The sequence below is a fragment of the Oryza sativa genome, chromosome 1, assembly GCF_034140825.1.
Source record: "Oryza sativa Japonica Group chromosome 1, ASM3414082v1".
NCBI classification, from domain to species: domain Eukaryota; kingdom Viridiplantae; phylum Streptophyta; class Magnoliopsida; order Poales; family Poaceae; genus Oryza; species Oryza sativa.
The window spans coordinates 9,805,484-9,822,467 of NC_089035.1; the positions used below are offsets into that span (position 1 = coordinate 9,805,484).

The 16,984-nt window shown below is 38.1% G+C and overlaps 2 protein-coding genes across 6 annotated transcripts; both read right to left on the reverse strand.

The window, feature by feature from the left end:
• Positions 1-1,530: 1,530 nt before the first annotated feature.
• On the reverse strand, positions 1,531-16,971 carry LOC4324273 (uncharacterized). Of its 5 annotated transcripts, XM_015765377.3 has the most exons (30): positions 16,584-16,971; positions 15,917-16,077; positions 15,534-15,599; positions 14,116-14,230; positions 13,907-14,016; positions 13,714-13,809; positions 13,086-13,209; positions 12,652-12,719; positions 11,409-11,495; positions 11,163-11,315; positions 10,970-11,065; positions 9,787-9,846; positions 9,590-9,711; positions 9,419-9,506; positions 8,665-8,769; positions 8,456-8,560; positions 8,324-8,376; positions 8,178-8,241; positions 7,952-8,086; positions 7,678-7,790; positions 7,515-7,608; positions 7,154-7,373; positions 6,170-6,300; positions 5,130-5,276; positions 4,436-4,564; positions 4,261-4,359; positions 4,075-4,113; positions 2,480-2,660; positions 1,945-2,051; positions 1,531-1,865 (listed from the first exon to the last, which is right to left on the reverse strand). In XM_015765377.3, exons 1-28 carry the CDS (start codon positions 16,831-16,833, stop codon positions 2,511-2,513), a joined length of 3,180 nt encoding a protein of 1,059 aa, XP_015620863.1. In that variant the 5' UTR covers positions 16,834-16,971; the 3' UTR covers positions 1,531-1,865; positions 1,945-2,051; positions 2,480-2,510. The 5 variants fall into 5 exon arrangements, with proteins under 5 accessions (XP_015620863.1, XP_015620864.1, XP_015620865.1 ...); XM_015765378.3 differs by having other exon boundaries at positions 1,945-2,660; positions 8,456-8,557; XM_015765379.3 differs by having other exon boundaries at positions 1,945-2,660; positions 7,515-7,602.
• LOC136357235 (uncharacterized) lies at positions 2,724-3,807 on the reverse strand. Its single transcript, XM_066312224.1, has one exon. The coding sequence runs from the start codon at positions 3,620-3,622 to the stop codon at positions 2,969-2,971; it is 654 nt and encodes a 217-aa protein (XP_066168321.1). The 5' UTR covers positions 3,623-3,807; the 3' UTR covers positions 2,724-2,968.
• Positions 16,972-16,984: the final 13 nt, after the last annotated feature.

A 16,984-nucleotide genomic window follows, 5' to 3' on the forward strand; every position in this document is an offset into this window, starting at 1 on the left:
ACTCTATGAAGGAGATGTGAAGCAGCATCCTTCCATATCCAAAGTAACCTACCTATTATCGGTCAGGATCGATATGTTGTCCTCGTTGTCAGATGAGCATCTGCTTGTTAAATGTTCAAGTGCATTGTTGTTTGTCGTTGCATCCTGACTAGTGACCAATGGTAGCTACTCTCAAGCACTAATGGGGACATTCCGCATTTTGTCTATTTTTGCCATGTTTTTTCTGCCTCCTAAGGTCAGATTGTGCAGTTTGCCACATTTTGGCGTGTTTGGTTGCCTCCATCAGGCTTGGCAGATCGTGTTTTGTGCCACTTCTATCCTTCGACCTCTGCATCGGGTTTAACTGTTGCAGATGCAGTTTCTTCTCTCTTTTTTTTTTGTTACTGTCTGCTTATATTCTCTTTCCCATTAGAATTTAGATGTAACACGACAACAATGTACATGTATATATCTTGTGTTATATGTTATCCCCTTTATTTAAGGCCCGGTTTACTTCCCCAAAATTTTTTTTTCTCAAAAACGTCACATCAAATCTTTGGACACATGTAATGGAGCATTAAATATAAATAAAAATAAAAACTAATTGTACAGTTGGGGGGAAATCGCGAGACGAATCTTCTGAGCCTAATTAGTCCATGATTAGCCACATAAGTGCTACAGTAATCCACATGTGCTAATGACAGATTTTAGGCTCAAAAGATTTATCTCGCGGTTTCCAGGCAAGTTATGAAATTAGTTTTTTCTTTCGTGTCCGAAAACCCCTTTCGATATTCGGTCAAACGTCCGATGTGATACCCAAAAATTTTAATTTCGCGAACTATACAAAGCCAAATTTTCCGTGTCACAGGGCTTGAATGCCCCAAGGATGGAGGACTCAGCGCCGGCACTGTAGGCCCATTGCACAACTACCGTATGCTGAAGTCTACGAGGGTGTTTAGATCAGGGGTGTAAAGTTTTGGCACGTCATATCGGGTATTATATAATATATCGTATGGGGTGTTCGGGAACTAATAAAAATAATTACATAATCCGTTGGTAAACCACGAGATGAATTTATTAAGCCTAATTAATTTATCATTAGCAAATGTCATTAGCAAATGTTTACTGTAGCACCACATTGTCAAATCATGGAGCAATTAGGCTTAAAAGTTTCATCTCGCAAATTAGTCGCAATCTATGCAAATTAGTTATTTTTTAGCCTATATTTAATACTTTATACGGGTATTCAAACGTTCGATGTGGTTCGATGTGACAGAGTATAAAATTTTTGTGTGGGAACTAAATAGGGCCTGTAGTGAGAGCGTAAACTGGGGAGTGATGTGCCAATACAGTGACACTCACAAAGACGTTAAAATCCCCAATTTATCCATTGTTCAGATGTTTACTTGTTTTAGATTTTTACTGGTTCTTCCTGTACAAGTGCAGTATTGAGAAGGTATTTTCTTAAATGGAATTATATGTAAAGAGTGAGCTAAGCAATAGTGCTGGAAAAATTCTGTGCTTTTATTTTAATTAATTATTAAGACGTACTTTATATGAATAGTTTGTACTTTCATACTTGTTGTAAGGTACCGAATTTTACAGGAAATATGGGAAGTTTGAAACCAATCAAGAATAGTAACCTGAATAGTGTCAAACCAAGGAAACCAGAACAGAAACCCAACTAGCTATATTAACCTATAATACATCTTAAGAGCAAGTGGAAAATCAGACAATCTAAACAATCTGAACTCTGAAGAAGACTAAAGAACAAGATTAATCAACAAATACCGTGGGCAAGACTGAAGAACTGCCTTCCATAGGTCCATAGGCAAAAGGCGCCGTCGAGCTCCAAAACTCTGGACAGCACCTCCAAAAGAAAAATGCTGTACACAACATTAGTCCGGGGCTATAATGAACCGAAATATGGAGAGCCGCAAAAAAAGACGTTAGCTGAATAAAAACCTGTATTGAAGCTCAAGGAGCAAATTTACCGTCTCCTCACTTCCAATTTGAGCATTGACAGCAACAGGAAGCACAACCATTTACAACTTTTTTTCTATTCTTCTAACCTGTTAACAAATGAATTATATTTTGAGCGATGGCTGCTTTCGCCCTAACAACTTAGGGAAACAGCGATCACAGGCTTTCACATGAATATTGCTGTACAAGCAAAAAGAGATGGAATTAACACTAAGGTATAAAAAGAGAAGAAGAAGAAGAAGAAGAAGAAGAAGAAGAAGAAGAAGAAGAAGAAGAAGAAGAAGAAGAAGAAGAAGAAGAAGAAGAAGAAGAAGAAGAATCTCCTGCACTCGCCAGTCTAGTACACGACAAGGTAAGAGATCAACAACTGCATTTTGCCACCACGTGCAGCAGGAGAACCCTTCATCTTTCAGCCAATCCAAACCAAACTGAGTTAAACCATAACTTTCCCCCCACGGGAATGGTGGTTCCTAAAACGAAGCTAAGCTAAAGTATTTACAGCACATGAGTGCACCACCTTAAAGCTGGTAGCTGGTCCTGAACAGCTGTCATGCCTGAATGTTCTTCACACGGAAATCATGCCTGAATGTTGTAAGATTTTTAGTGAATTTATCTCTGTTCTTTGGTTCCAAGTTCCTAGCAACATCAGACATCAGCTTCTCGAAGCATTGCGAAAGGCGTTGTTGCTGGTCTACAGGCTGCAAACAAGACGTACATTAGTTCTTCAATAATGATTACTAATGCTGTTATTGGCAGACATATGTTAACAAAACTTAGGTACATCACAAGCTGGACATACAGTTCTAATCAAAAGATGTACTAGTAGAATTTAATATTTTTACTGAAAAGAAACTTGTCTCCTAACACCTGCACGCTGATGACTGGAAACATTGTTGATAACTTGACACTAGAAAGCTTCAAGCAGAGGAAAAAAAAGGGTTAATTGGATCCATGCCACTGCAAATATGCCAATTCGAAAAAATGCCACTACTATTGAGCATATCGGCTACGTGCCACTAGAATTTGGGGAAATTGGAACCATGCCACTTCCATCCAGTTTTCTGTCAACCTCCGTCATCTCTCTCCCTCTTCCTTTCTTCACTTCTCCACCATGGACACCGGCGAGCACTCCACCTCGAACTCGCTGGTCCTTGCCACTGCAGCTAGCCAGTGATCCCCCCCCCCCTCCATCTCTCGCTGCTCCACCAGCAGCCGCCGCGACCCGTCCGTTCCTCGTCGTCCTTGCCGGCGGACGCAGCACCCTCACCGCCGTCGTCGAGGGAATTAGCAGCCGGGGAGCTTCTCCGCCATGGACGCCGGCGAGCCCAGGAGGGCGACGGCTGAGGGGAATCGGCAGCCGGGGAGCCGATGGTGAAGTGCGGAGGGACGAGCGGCACGGGGGAAGGAGATGAAAGCGAGCGCTCCGGGAGGAGGTCGGTGGCGGTGGCAGCGAGGGTTGGCCACAGCGATGCGGCGGTGGGCGGGGTGACGACCGGCACGGGGGCGGTGGCCGGGGACCTTGCCGGGGGAGCAGACGACGACGATGCAGGCGCAGTCTGGCTCGCCGGCTCCGAGACGAGGCGCTCGACAACGACGACGACGACGCAGGCGCATCCCAGCAGGCCGGCTCCGAGACAAGGTGCTTGACGAATGGTGCCATGACGGTCTCCTCGTCGAGCCCCTTGGCTTGGTGCTGCGGATCGCCTTGGGCGGGCGCAACGGGCTCGTCGGCCTCGCCGCCCGCGCCGCCGCAGCTGGTGCGGCCACATCACCCATCGTCGCGAGATCGGTGAGGGTGAATCGCAAATCTTCCGGCTCCGAGACGATGGCGACAACACCTACCGCATCTACGGTGGTGGAGAGAGAAGGGGAAAGAGAAGAGAGGGGAGGGAGATGGGGCCCACGTGCAGTTGGGGGCTAACAGGGATTTTTGACGGAAAATGTGAACGGTTCCAGTTTCTCCAATTTTCAGTGGCACATAGCCGAATGCTGAATAGTAGTGACATTTTTTCAAATTGGCATATTTGCAGTGGCATGGATCCAATTAACCCAAAAATAAAACTAGAAAGACAGGACTGCATAGTGGAATATCAGACCAGAGAGTTCACTGACCTGTGATGCTAATATCTGTGCTCTCAAATTACTAAACATCTGCACAAAGAAAAACAACTGATTAGAAAAGATCTAAAGACCCTCGCAAAAAAAAAAAGAAAAAAAACAAAGACAATACAAACTGGAAAAAAGAGTGCAAAAGAAATGCTAAGGAACATGATTTAAAAGTTTTAAAAAGACAAGCACCTGTTCACTGATCATTATCAGACTCAGTATTGGCCTACTAAGACTCCATTGATTACCCGCATCCTCAAAGATGATGATCTCAAAAAGCGTCTTCAGTATCTGTCACAGAAAAAAAACAAAATGTAATTACATCCAGACCTTTCTGCATATGGTAGAGAAGATTATTAACACAAACCTGAGGAAATAAAGTGGGGAACTCTCCAATATGCCGAGCAAGATTTAGTGCAGCTGGTGAAGGAGGGCCATCAGCAGCTGTGATATTGTTGAAATAAAAGGCCGCCAAGCTATCAATGGCAGAGGCACACTGCCAAAAGGAAGCAACAATTTACAGATTAGTCCAAACAGAAAGCACTAAAGAACAATGATGGATTCCAATGTGATGAACATAGTTAAGGGCCCTTAGGCTTAATGAACCAAGCAGTGCTGAGGTAGCTGCATAAGGGAAGGAGATAAAAAAGAGACTAAAAGCTTGTGTGTATTGCTTCCTTAATAAACCTCTACAACCCAAACCTTTACGATATACCCCGTATCGAAGAACATGGAAATGATTAAACAGTAACCATAGGCAGATGTTGTTCCCATTACTATTCATGTGCACAGTACTGCAGGCCTAGAGAGGTTGACTGCTGCTTCTATGTGGGCCCTAACCAGGTTGCACATGACATCCAGATCCAAGAGAAGAAACTAAAAGGGAAACCACATAAAAGAGAATAGAGTATTATGATGGCATCAATTATTATCTACCAGCAACCACAGATTGGAAGTATGTCTTCCCCGATAGGACACAGTTTAAGCAGTGATTCACCGATGCTGTTGTAACAAGAAGCGGGGAACATTTTACAAGCAGTAAAAAGCATCATGTCGTATACCTGTGTTGATATCCCTGTATCTAGACCTTTTAAGCCAGATTCAAGAGTGCTGACAATATGCACGAAGGTGTTTGTATCCAAATTGAGAACAAAAGTGATATGGCTGCTGAACAGAACTTCAATATATCCATAGAATGCTTTTGACAGCTGAAATAAAGAAAGAGCCTAGTATGAATGCTTCCACGGATGAAACAAGAATATCTCAATCATCTGGTTAACCATAAATCAATGTGGGACAATGCAAGACCTGGAATGGTGTCTAGGCTGTTTATTTGTCTATGATCAAGCCAGTAAAAGCACAATTGTTGGAAAACATAGCACTAAACCTGTACGCATGTTACCAGTGGGCAAAAATTGCCAGGAGATCACCTAAATAAATAAACTAAGCTCGCATGCAGGGTACCTGCTGGTAAAATGCCAAGGAGACTACAAACAAAATGTTGAAAAAAAATATGCAAAGTTCAAACACAACTGGAGTACAGTTCTAGGGGTTGGAGAATGCTCTTAAAAAAATGTTTGAAAATGTCTGGCATAAAAATAAAAAATAACAGCAGCATCCCATGTTCCAAAGAAAAAGTTTCCTGATAGAACTCTGGAGCCCACTGTTGGCGGTACTCATTTCATGTTTTCTCCTGGTAATTTTACTGTGTATATTTTCAAATAAAAAAATGACAGCGCTGTTATGACAGAATATACAAATCTTTCTAGACAGGCTAAGATACTAGGATCTGATCAATTTGTATATTCTGTCATAACAGCGTTGTCTAACTGGACCAAGTGCGTAAATGCAGGGTTCTCAGTTAGATTAGAAGATTGGCACTAAAATCACTCAGTCCAGTTCCTGAGGCACAAGTAATTACCTCTGCTTAATTGATATACATAACATTCAATTCACTTTCATTGCGATATAATGAGAACTTTACATCTTCAATGCTATAAAACTTAGAATGAATATATTTGAGATCTTAATAACCATATTAATAAAAGCAATAGCACTACACAGCAAAACAATAGTAAATCACTAAAGTTGCAAGGAATACCTTTTTGAATGCCAATATGTCAGACAATGGAACTGAGAGGCTCATCTTTAAAGATATATCAAGGGCATCAGCAAGTGCTCTGTCACCATACAGCTCAAATACACCAAAATTGACATAGTTTCCACATAAAGCTGCAATGGTTCCAGTCAGAATAACAGCAAAAGAAAAAAAATACAAATCTTTAGTCTGCAATGGGAGATAAGGTTCCCAGAAGATACAGTTTAAGAACAAATAATTGGGCTCGGAGTTGAGTGGAACTCAGCCAATTTTATTCTTATAACATTAAAAGCACAACAAAAAGTTTGAATCAGAGATGGTGGAACTCAGCTGTCACCCTAACCGAAAACTCCAAGTAACATCTCATACCAAATTCAAGTAAATCAGTATCCTCTTGAATAAGGAGATCCATAGATCATACCACACATGAAACTGAAAAGGTATAGAAAGTCTGCCATATTTGCAACAGAATTTAACCATAGTTGCAGTTAAATTTCAGTTTAGCCAAAATCATCATAAACCCATTCTCAACTACTGCAAATCTTATGCAATTGAAATATTTATCATCTGCCAGGGCCTATGAGGCTACAATTCAACTCAAATATCACAAATCAGTAAGGAGTTAAATGATTAACAGAAATGAACAAGCTTTCACAGTCCAGGTAATATGGCCCATGGGGATAAGTTAATATTGTCTGTTGGAAAACAATGATCTCAATGGGGTGCAAAAACAAGGTTTTGGTCTTGAAATTTCGTAGAGACATGTTGGAATTCAAATAACATTTCACAGCAAAAGTGTAACCTAAAGCACACTTTTTCAAACAAAAAAATTGTGCAATGAGAGTCGCACATAAAATTGGAAAGGATGAAATCCACTAAAAAAATCAAGCATTAGAAAACAGTGAATAACAGCAGGTAGACTTTACTGAAACTGTAATAAAATTGCAGAGCATACAGGTGTTTTCAAAACATATTTTCTGAACTCACCTCTTGAAAGAACAGCAAGTGATATCCATATGCCTTTGTATTTACTTCCATAAATATCAGTGCCGTTTGGAAGCAACAGAATACGTGATCCATAAGCCACAATCAGCTTGCTAACCTCCTGGAATAAAAGGATCCCATTTGGTGATGATGAATCAAATGTCAATCTCTGAGCTTTGTTCAAAACAAACTCGCACATAAACTTGAGTAGGGGTGTGGTGACCTGCATGAACACAAAGTGGTGATTTTGCAGTAGCTGAGCAAAAGATTTAGAAGCATAAGGCTCTAGATATTTTCTAAAAACAGTTCAAACTTTTTCAAAAAGAACAGCTACGCAAGGAAAGCATTGCGATTTGGTAGTTACCTCCGGCTCATCAGCACAGAGTGAGATGGCTTTCAGTAAAAGTGGCATGCGAGATGGATATAGCCAGTCAAATAGGAGGCCATAGGTCCTGCGGCTGGATCAGATCAACAAAGTAGTTAGTGAGTTGATGCACATATATACCACATATAATCAAATTGTGCACCTGTTTGTGGCCATAGCAATGCCTCGTAAGTCTCTCATCAAACCAATAAATGCGTACTTCACAACATCAGTCCAGAAAGCAGCATCAGCGGTTGCCTCCAAATTAACTGCAACCTATGGAGAATACGAAGAAGAAAACCATATAAGAATGGAGAAAAAACTTAACTAGTACTTCCTACACCCCAAAATGTAGCTATTTCTACCTACGATCTGTACAGGTCCAGATATAGCTACATTCTGGGGCGGAGAGATTATGAATATAAGTAGCAATGCACTTGTAGGAGAGGCTCCATGAAACTCCTGAATTTTACTGGGGTGTCTTCCATGAAAACCAAGCAGCCAAGGATGTAGTAGAATGTTGTTCTACTGCGGGCACATCTGTATTCTTCAAGAAATGGAAAAGAATCCCTCTGAAAAGATTAATAATGAAAATAGAATCACTTCTAAGACCAGGAATGGCACAGGGATAACATGAAACAGAAGCTAGTGAGAAGACTGTACAGAATGATTTGCAATTATAAATTTTGTACTCTCCAGCTTGAGAAGCAGTTTTCCAGTCATATAGCTGCTACGAAAATACATATGAAGAATTGTTACCATAATAAGCATGAGACATGTAAAGTGAATACATATAGCTACAACTTTACCCAGATGCAAGTTCAAGGAAGAGGGACAGAGTATGATCAATAACATCCTCGCACTGTAACCACACAAAGGATCAGCCACAGCATATAGATCAAAGTATGCCTAAAATCAGTAAATGTCTAAACAATAGGTACCTCAGCATAGCACTTTAGATTAGTAGCTATTTTCCCAACAATGGCATTGAGTAAAACTAAATGGTCATTCAATCCAAGAAGCTCAGATAATCTTGCATACAACTGCTGCAGCAAAGAAGTAAAACTTGATGGGGATTTACATAAAAAGGTACATCAAGATAAAAAGAAAAATTATAATAGTTATGTCCTATTATTCGGTTTCTTCTAACCTTTGAAGAATGCATGGCTTGATCTCCTACATATGACCTTCTGAAATTTTGCACAAAGATAAGAATAGCACGACCAAGTCTTTGCTTACTTAATACTCGATATCTCTGCAAAGAATGCACCCAAGTCATCATTCACAAATTTGTGAAGCTGTGAATGGTTATAAGAGCAGCTAAAACAGGTTAATGAAAGTAAAGAACAAATTGGAGAGCATCCTGTGATACGTAGTGTCGCAATACAGAAACAGATTTGGTTTATGGGGACAGTATGTGGTTTACATGCTGCACATAATACAATATGAAATATAACTCTCTTAAAGTGGGCTGGTTACCAAAGGTTAAGTTCATAGGGGGACATTGTTTAGATATTTTCGTTAAATAAATTCAATTTCAGCCTATTTTTAAGTGCAAATTCACAGCTTCTATTGGTAGCATTCTCATGATAACTGTAAGAAACACCAAAACACCATCAACAACCACATGCGTTGCTGTGACTCCAAGCTTCACGACAAATAGAGAAACGAGTAATTGGTTATATATGTTACAGTATTGGCGATAAAAATAAAGTTGTAAGTTATTTGCATTACAGTACTAGAAAATATCTATGTTTGTCAAAAAACAAAATCAGTCCTACCTACATATGCAATTATATTCTATAATTTGCAGACAATACTAGAAAGGAAAATTGTTGTTGCTACAAGTACACTAGCTCAGCACTCAGCATTGATGTTAGATGACCAAATCATTTTCATCTAACCTGTGCGTGCACCCCCGTGTCAGTAACGTTTATCAACTGTAACACACGGGCTGCAAGTTCTGCATCAATTAACTCCTGTGATTCTTGGCTGCATGAAAAAATGAGCATTGTAGGTGAAAAAAAAAGGAAATCAAACAGAATATAAGGAAGCAAGGAATGTTAATTTCTCACCTACAACCAATGGTCTGCCTAATCTTGAGAATGGCTTCAATTATGTGGACTAGCCATGTGAGCTGTCCTTCAATGACAGAGAGCTCATTCGCATCTCCAGGAGCTGGTAATCTTGACCTTTCCTGTAAAAAGTATTTGGCTTTGAAAAGGCATTCTTTCTGCCCAAAAAAGAGGACTGTGAAATAACACTAACATACCGTATAAGCTTGTAGAAGAGGCTCCATAATATTTATGATGTAAATGCTACTGTTTTGGTACTGCAAATCAGCAAAAGAAAATCATGTTATGGCCATGTCATATAATGCAACTCCCTATCAAAAAAAAAAAGGCCTAAGAACAATAAGGGCATTTCATCTAGCTTCTTCGTACTATTGGTAACTGGCAAGGAGGTTAGTAGTGACTCAAAATAATTATATAAAAATTCCATCCGGACAAAAATAACAGATATATATAATGAAGTGGCGTAATAAATTAGCTGAAAACAGCAGAAATGGTAATAAGAGATCTTCATCTGTTTGAGAGGCACAATGTAGATAGCTAAACTCACATGTTGGCAAGCTAACATACATAATAAACATAGGATGTGTACACAACACTTGCGAAGGCTCAAAACTGCTAAGTTGCATGTCTATCCACAGTTGCCTTTATTCTTGACCATGTCAATCGGGAAGGGCTGACGACCACATGAAGTGCTTAGAAAATTTCAATCAGCCAGTTTGCCATAACAAAACAAATAGCTACTGTTATACTGGAACATGAGCATCTGATCACAGCCATTGACCCCCCCCCCCCCAACCGCCCAAAAAAGAAAAATGCAGAGAGAAACTGGTATCTTTCCTTTTGATCCATCCAATAGCATTTCTAAATTTGTCAAATTTTTTATCTTATTTACTATATTTTCTGCACCCGTCCAGAATATGAAGTTGAACAACTCAACAAAGCACTTAAGTTGGCCAAAAAATTACTCTGGTTATTCTTGTTTTAGAATCGTATAATTAAATACGATAAAAAATGAATAGCATAATGCAACTTAAATTTGATGCATCTACTGTTGTTGTATCATTCTATTAGTTCTCCATAACTTAAAGAAAGAAATTCTAGTGCCATATACAAGAAATTACTAAGTGCATGCAGTAAACTGCAAGTAGATAAAAGTAAAACCAATGTATATGTTCAATAAAAAAATCAATTACATAAAACTATGAATCCTGTTATGTGAAAAGCTGGAACAGGGTTAATCTCCATAAAAGAAAACATTCAATTGATTAAGCAAGGTATCTTATCTACAGGTGGACATGATTACAAAGATGGATCCAATCAAAAGTTTAACAGAAAATTGTCTCTTAAATTGGAAACCAGAACTTGACAGGAAATGGCGACCTGGAATCTACAAAGGTAAGGAAGAGACTCCAACTGCTCCTGAAGAACATCCACATTATCCAAAGTATCATCGGATGAGTCGTTTGCAAAGCTGGCCTGAGATGGATAGAAACAACAGAATATAACAAACGTTACTCTTCAACTGAGAATCTGAGATAGAAAGCAGTTCCATCATCTCATTAGAAATCAGTACCTGAACAGAATTAATTCTAGAGGTGATAAAACCCTCCGTGATTTTGGGAACAGTCTCATCAAGCATACTTGGTGTGTCACTTTTCAAGTAAGGAACAGATGTCACCAGCCTTGACCAAAGGCTCAAAAGATAGTAGACACTATTGCTGGCCCACTACAAATATTCAATAGTTAGAACTATTGGAAATTAATTATTGAATAATCCAGTGCTAAGAGAATTAGTCAAAAAAAAAAAAGGGAAACAGACCTGCCATGACAACAAGGATTTAGTTGTGAATTCTGCTACTAAACCAATCCATTCACCATAAAACTCAATACTCAGAAGCTCTGACAACTGCAAAGTACAACAATGCAAGAATCCACACTTGATCACAAAGAGGTCCATTCATAGCTTGAATATTACTATGATAATAACAGAGAACTTGATAAAGGATCATAAATGAGTGCAGCCAACACTATCTAATACACAGGTAACAATCAACCAACCAAATCATTTGGTAGTCAAAATGCCGGGAGTATTCCGAATGTCACAATGAAGATATGCCAACAGAAAACAAACATAATACAGTTCAATTTTATTTTCATGATCAACATAGACTAATTTACATAACTACGTTATTATCAAAGTTCTAAATAAGAAGGAATGGTCATTATGGCAAATTTTGAATGTGGTAAGAAAATATTGAACCATGCTTTTTATTTAGAACTTAACAAACAGTAAGTTAGTAATAGGCAATTGGGACAAGGAATGCATATAGAAAAATGGTAAAAGAAAGTTTGGAACAATGGCCATCTTCAGTTGACAACACTATTACACAGGTATTAAATGCTCCGTTGTTTATTGAAACTTTGAAAGCTAATAAATTGGTACCAAATGTCTGTAAGGCAAAAAATTAAAAGAAGATGCCAACAAAAATAGCACTTGCAAGTTGCAAACATTACCAAAAATACATAAAAACATCATAAACACAATAGTTCACTTCGTAGAATTATAATTATGATACAAATTAACTATTCCATCAACTGTTCACTACAACATGCACTGCATCATTACGATATGCTCTACATCAAAACCAATGCACTATAAAAATGCAATCCACTATTTAAAACCTTGAACTGCATATCAGTATGACTAGTTAGTGCTGCTAGTAAAGCCAAAAGACTAGAAGCTACAAACCATTGGATTTACTTATTACTGTTCCTTCAAAGCAATAGTACAAAAGTACAAATCAGGGTAAAATAACATCAGTAAGGCGTGTTTGGAATCCCACAAAATCCCCACCATCGCAATTCATTTCAGTCAGGATACCAACCAGAATTAATGCATCACTACTGTTGCCAACTAATTCATCAGTTGTTACGTACCAAAAACTAGCAAGTCAATAATTCTGTAAAAGAATGCAAAGAGAGAGAACGAAGAGCAAATCCTTGACACAAAACAAACAAGAAAAGTTAGCTTCATCCTTCATTTTAAGTAACAGGATTCCAACCTGGAAATTCACTTTGAACCGTCCAAGAAGACGGCAGAACTCGTGGTAATTTCCATGATCAGCAAGACCTGCAGATGAGCAGATCACACATCAGAATAAATTACGTAAAGATATGGAGCATTTATTTTTGTTCCTGCATGGAGCTAATTTGACAGACAAGTACCTAAGTTTAAAGATTACTATTGCATTTATAATGAACCAATGTGTGCTTTTACTTATAAAAAGCAAGTCTGGTTTCTACAGTGCACCACATAGCGTGACTAGGCATGAGTCAATCAACTCATGTTTTAAATGCTTCTTCACTTTACATAAAAGAGGCTTTTCACTCCATGTAAGAGGATTGCAATTGAAACCGCTGGTCCAAGTAACTGAAATTTGTAACAGGAGTACTACAATAGAACAGAACTTGGCAAAAAAAGGACAAAGCGTTATACCTTGGCCAGTTTGGAGTATCTCCTTTGTGCCTGACATCAGATGAGAAAGAAACTGGGTCCTTGAAGGGTCCTCAACAAAAATACTGCGCCTGACAGAAGCAAGTCTCACAAGACATTCCAAAGCCTGCAGAAATGACATAAAGAAGTGCATAGGAGAGGGAGGCGGGGAAGAGTCAAGGAAAGAGCAAATCCACTGAACATGGCACATTACTCATATAGAAAGAAAAACGAAACAGCTGTTTGTAAGATAAATTCACAAGGAAAATATTTCTTCTTAGAGATTCTTGAAAGGAATAAAGCATGCCTCTTAGAGATCCATACATTAGGAGAATATTGCTGCTTCACAGAGGTGAGGAAGTCATGCTTTTAAAAGACAACATTGGAAAAATATTGCTGCTGAATGGAAGTCAATCAAAATATTGCAGAACTGTAGTGATAGCTAACTAGCAATAAGTTTGTAAAATGTATTAATGAAAAATCATGCGATCAAAGTGTACATTCTAAACATGAGGAACTATGAAGCAAAATATACCTCTTTTGTGTTTATGGAGTAATGGACAAAGCACTCGGTAAAAATAATCAGAGATTATATCATCTATATTATTCAAATCACCCAATCAATGTATACCTCTTTTGAAACACATGTATCGTTGACTTTATAGTAATCGAAGAAGATCTGAACAGTAGAAGGATCTTGAAGGAGAGGCCTCCAAGATGCAGGAAGCTGCATCAATAAAAATTACACAAATTATAAGAAATAGACCAACTGGGATAGGTCAATGGTTTTACAGAGAAGATAACAATTGTGCAAACTAACATACCTGCACTGTACCAAATTCCTCAGAGCTTTCATCCACAGGACAACCAACAAAGTCAAATGACAAGCACCTTAATGCAAGCGAGAGGGGATCACGCCTAAAGTCATCAGGTACTGCAGTTTAATTACAGATTGTATCAGAAGATGGAAGTGAGAAAGTGTGGGCATTCCGATACACTCTACTTTTTACAAAATGTGGTCCTTGAACTTTACCTTCACTCTTCAGTTGGTGTAATGAGGTTAAAGAAATTTGGAAGATCTGTAGAAGAAACTGGTCCTTGAACGAACAAGCAATTTTTCTGTGAAGTGTCAAAGGCATAGCGTTTGCCTGCATGCATACACAGACACAAAAAGTCAGCTAAACACATTACAGTCCACCTGACAAAGGAAATTGAACAAGAGTGGATAAAAATGGGCACAGCAGTATAAACTATATTGAAAAGATATAAGCAACAACATAAGTACATAACCCAATCAGAATTGAAGATATTAACGAACACTATATAATTCATAAGCAGAAGACAGCATGCAAAAAGTATGAAGCCAAGTACATACTGAGAAAGCTTAATGGTCCAAATCAACTATTCATTGAAAGAATTGTTACCGGAAAAAAAGAGAAACAGTTCATAGAAGATATTTGTAGAACTAGAACCCTTTCTTGTACTAAGCAAGCAATCTGTGTTATTTCATGTTAAATAAAATGAAACTCAACATTACAAGAAATACAGTGACACACAATCATATTCAAGAAACTATACCAGAAAAAGTTAAGACAAAGAAGGAAGGCATAAAAAGAAGTGACAGGCTAACAGAAAGGTGGGACAGTAAAAAGGCTGAAATGTGCATCACAGCTCCAAGCAGGTAAAAAGGAATGCTACCAACACTACCCCAACACAATTTAGTAAGGTGCCACATACTCCCTCCATCTCAAAATATTTGACGCCGTTGACTTTTTTAAAAATGTTTGACCGTTCGTCTTATTCAAAAAATTTAAGTAACTATTAATTCTTTTCCTATCATTTGATTTATTGTTAAATATACTTTTATGTATACATATAGTTTTACACATTTCACAAAAGTTTTTAAATAAGACGAACGGTCAAACATGTCTAAAAAAGTCAACGGCGTCAAACATTTAGGGAAGGAAGGAGTATCATATTGCCGCCAATACTCTTTAAAATAAATGGAAATTAATACAGTAACCATCAGTGTCAATGTTTAACTTTGTCTTGTTAACATTGGTTGGATTAACCATTAATATTTTTTCAATAATACTATGCCTATATATGTCTATCTGCATGTTTATAACTCTTTGTTAAGTGTCGCAAAGGAAAATAAAGAACAACTTTTACTTATGATATTAATTGATTCATGCACAAGTTAGTGCATATGTAGTGTTTCATGTACGTTTGACCTTCTGTGTTTCATCCGATGTTTTATAAGTGCCAACAACACCATGCACGTTGTGCAGTTCTAAACACAAAAAAAATACTGTTGAAATATTTTTTTTTCAACTTTTAAATTAATCTACGTATTGCCAAATTGCATTATCTTATGGGTACCCTTATCTTATTGATTAGAATCAATAGTTATTGAACAATTATAATAATAGAGAAGTTTCTAGGTGGCACCTGGTTCATTTCTCCTACAAGATGATATAGTATCTTCAATCCTATGAAATAATGATCCTGGGATGCCTGAAATGAAAAGCATAAGCAGCAACTTTAGTATGCATCAATTAACTCGCAATAGAGCATGGAATAAAACCTATAACTGTTCCTCATATGGATTCTTTAATAGAAATCAGGTTCTTATGTAGATTTATCTGGTAGGCCGGTTATCCTTTTTCATATTACTTAGTTCTAAAGAACGGGCATTGGTCATAGAAATTGCCAAGGATTTATGTACCAAGGTGTATAGCTCCACTCAAATCGAAGGTACATAGTCCTTAAATATGTTATCAACGGTTAAAAAGCTCTCAACTAAATGCCAACAAAACAGACAACAAACTTACAAGAGATAAGAAATCAGCTGCCTCCTTGACAATATCTCTGAATTTATCATCATCGAACCATCCAAATTTTGTAATTCGACAGACAAGCTGAATTAGGGATTTAATCACAAACGTCTGCAGTTTAGGTCCCCTCATAGCAAGATAGTTTATGACATAATTCACTTCAAACAGATCACAATATATTGGTTTAAAATTAGCAGTAGACAAGGGCACAAAAGTACACAAAATAGATTTAAGCATTGTTTATAGACATGTATTTTTGCAATTTATCTACATTACCGATGCATAAAACAACAGTGGGTAAATGGAAATAAATATTTGGCCATTCTAACATGCTGCAGAGGCATAAATGAATTCAAGGATAGAATGCAAAGAATAAATATTTGTTTGTTCAACTCGAGCCATATTAAATAAGCATAAGACATCAAAGGCAACAGAAATAAGTTGAGTCAAGGAAGGAACAACAAAGATTTAAATATGGCCACTTATACTAAATAGCAGTACAAACGAGTGCTTACTGCTTTCTGTGGTAACTTGCAATGCAGAAATAATCATAACTGAATAAATTGGTAGAGACGTAAATGAAAACATGCCATGCAGATGCAATAGAAAAGCAAAAACAGGTGAACAACTGATTTCATGATAAATTTTTGGTAAGGAACATTACAGATATCAAGACGCAATTGCAATGAAAGACTGCGGTCGTTGACTTGGTTCAACAAGCTTGAACTGGCCAGCATCAGGGCATATGGTGTTGAGGCATTGTCCAATATATATTGGCACTGTGAAATGTAGTCACTGTTCTCCGAGAAGCACTTGAGGGTGCTTTCTGCATGTGCTCGCTCAGCGGAGTCTCTAGAATTGTAAAGCTTTTCACATAACAGCTCTAACTGTGCTAGGCTCTCCATTGATGACATGAATAAGGAGCTCCAATTTTCCAGTAGACCAAGTATCCAATGTTAATATCCACGAATTTGCATGAATGTTTGTCACAAGCTTAGAGTTAATGCACTAGGTATTCGGTTCAACAGGAAACTTGAAAAGTACCACAAGAGCTTTGAAGCTGAA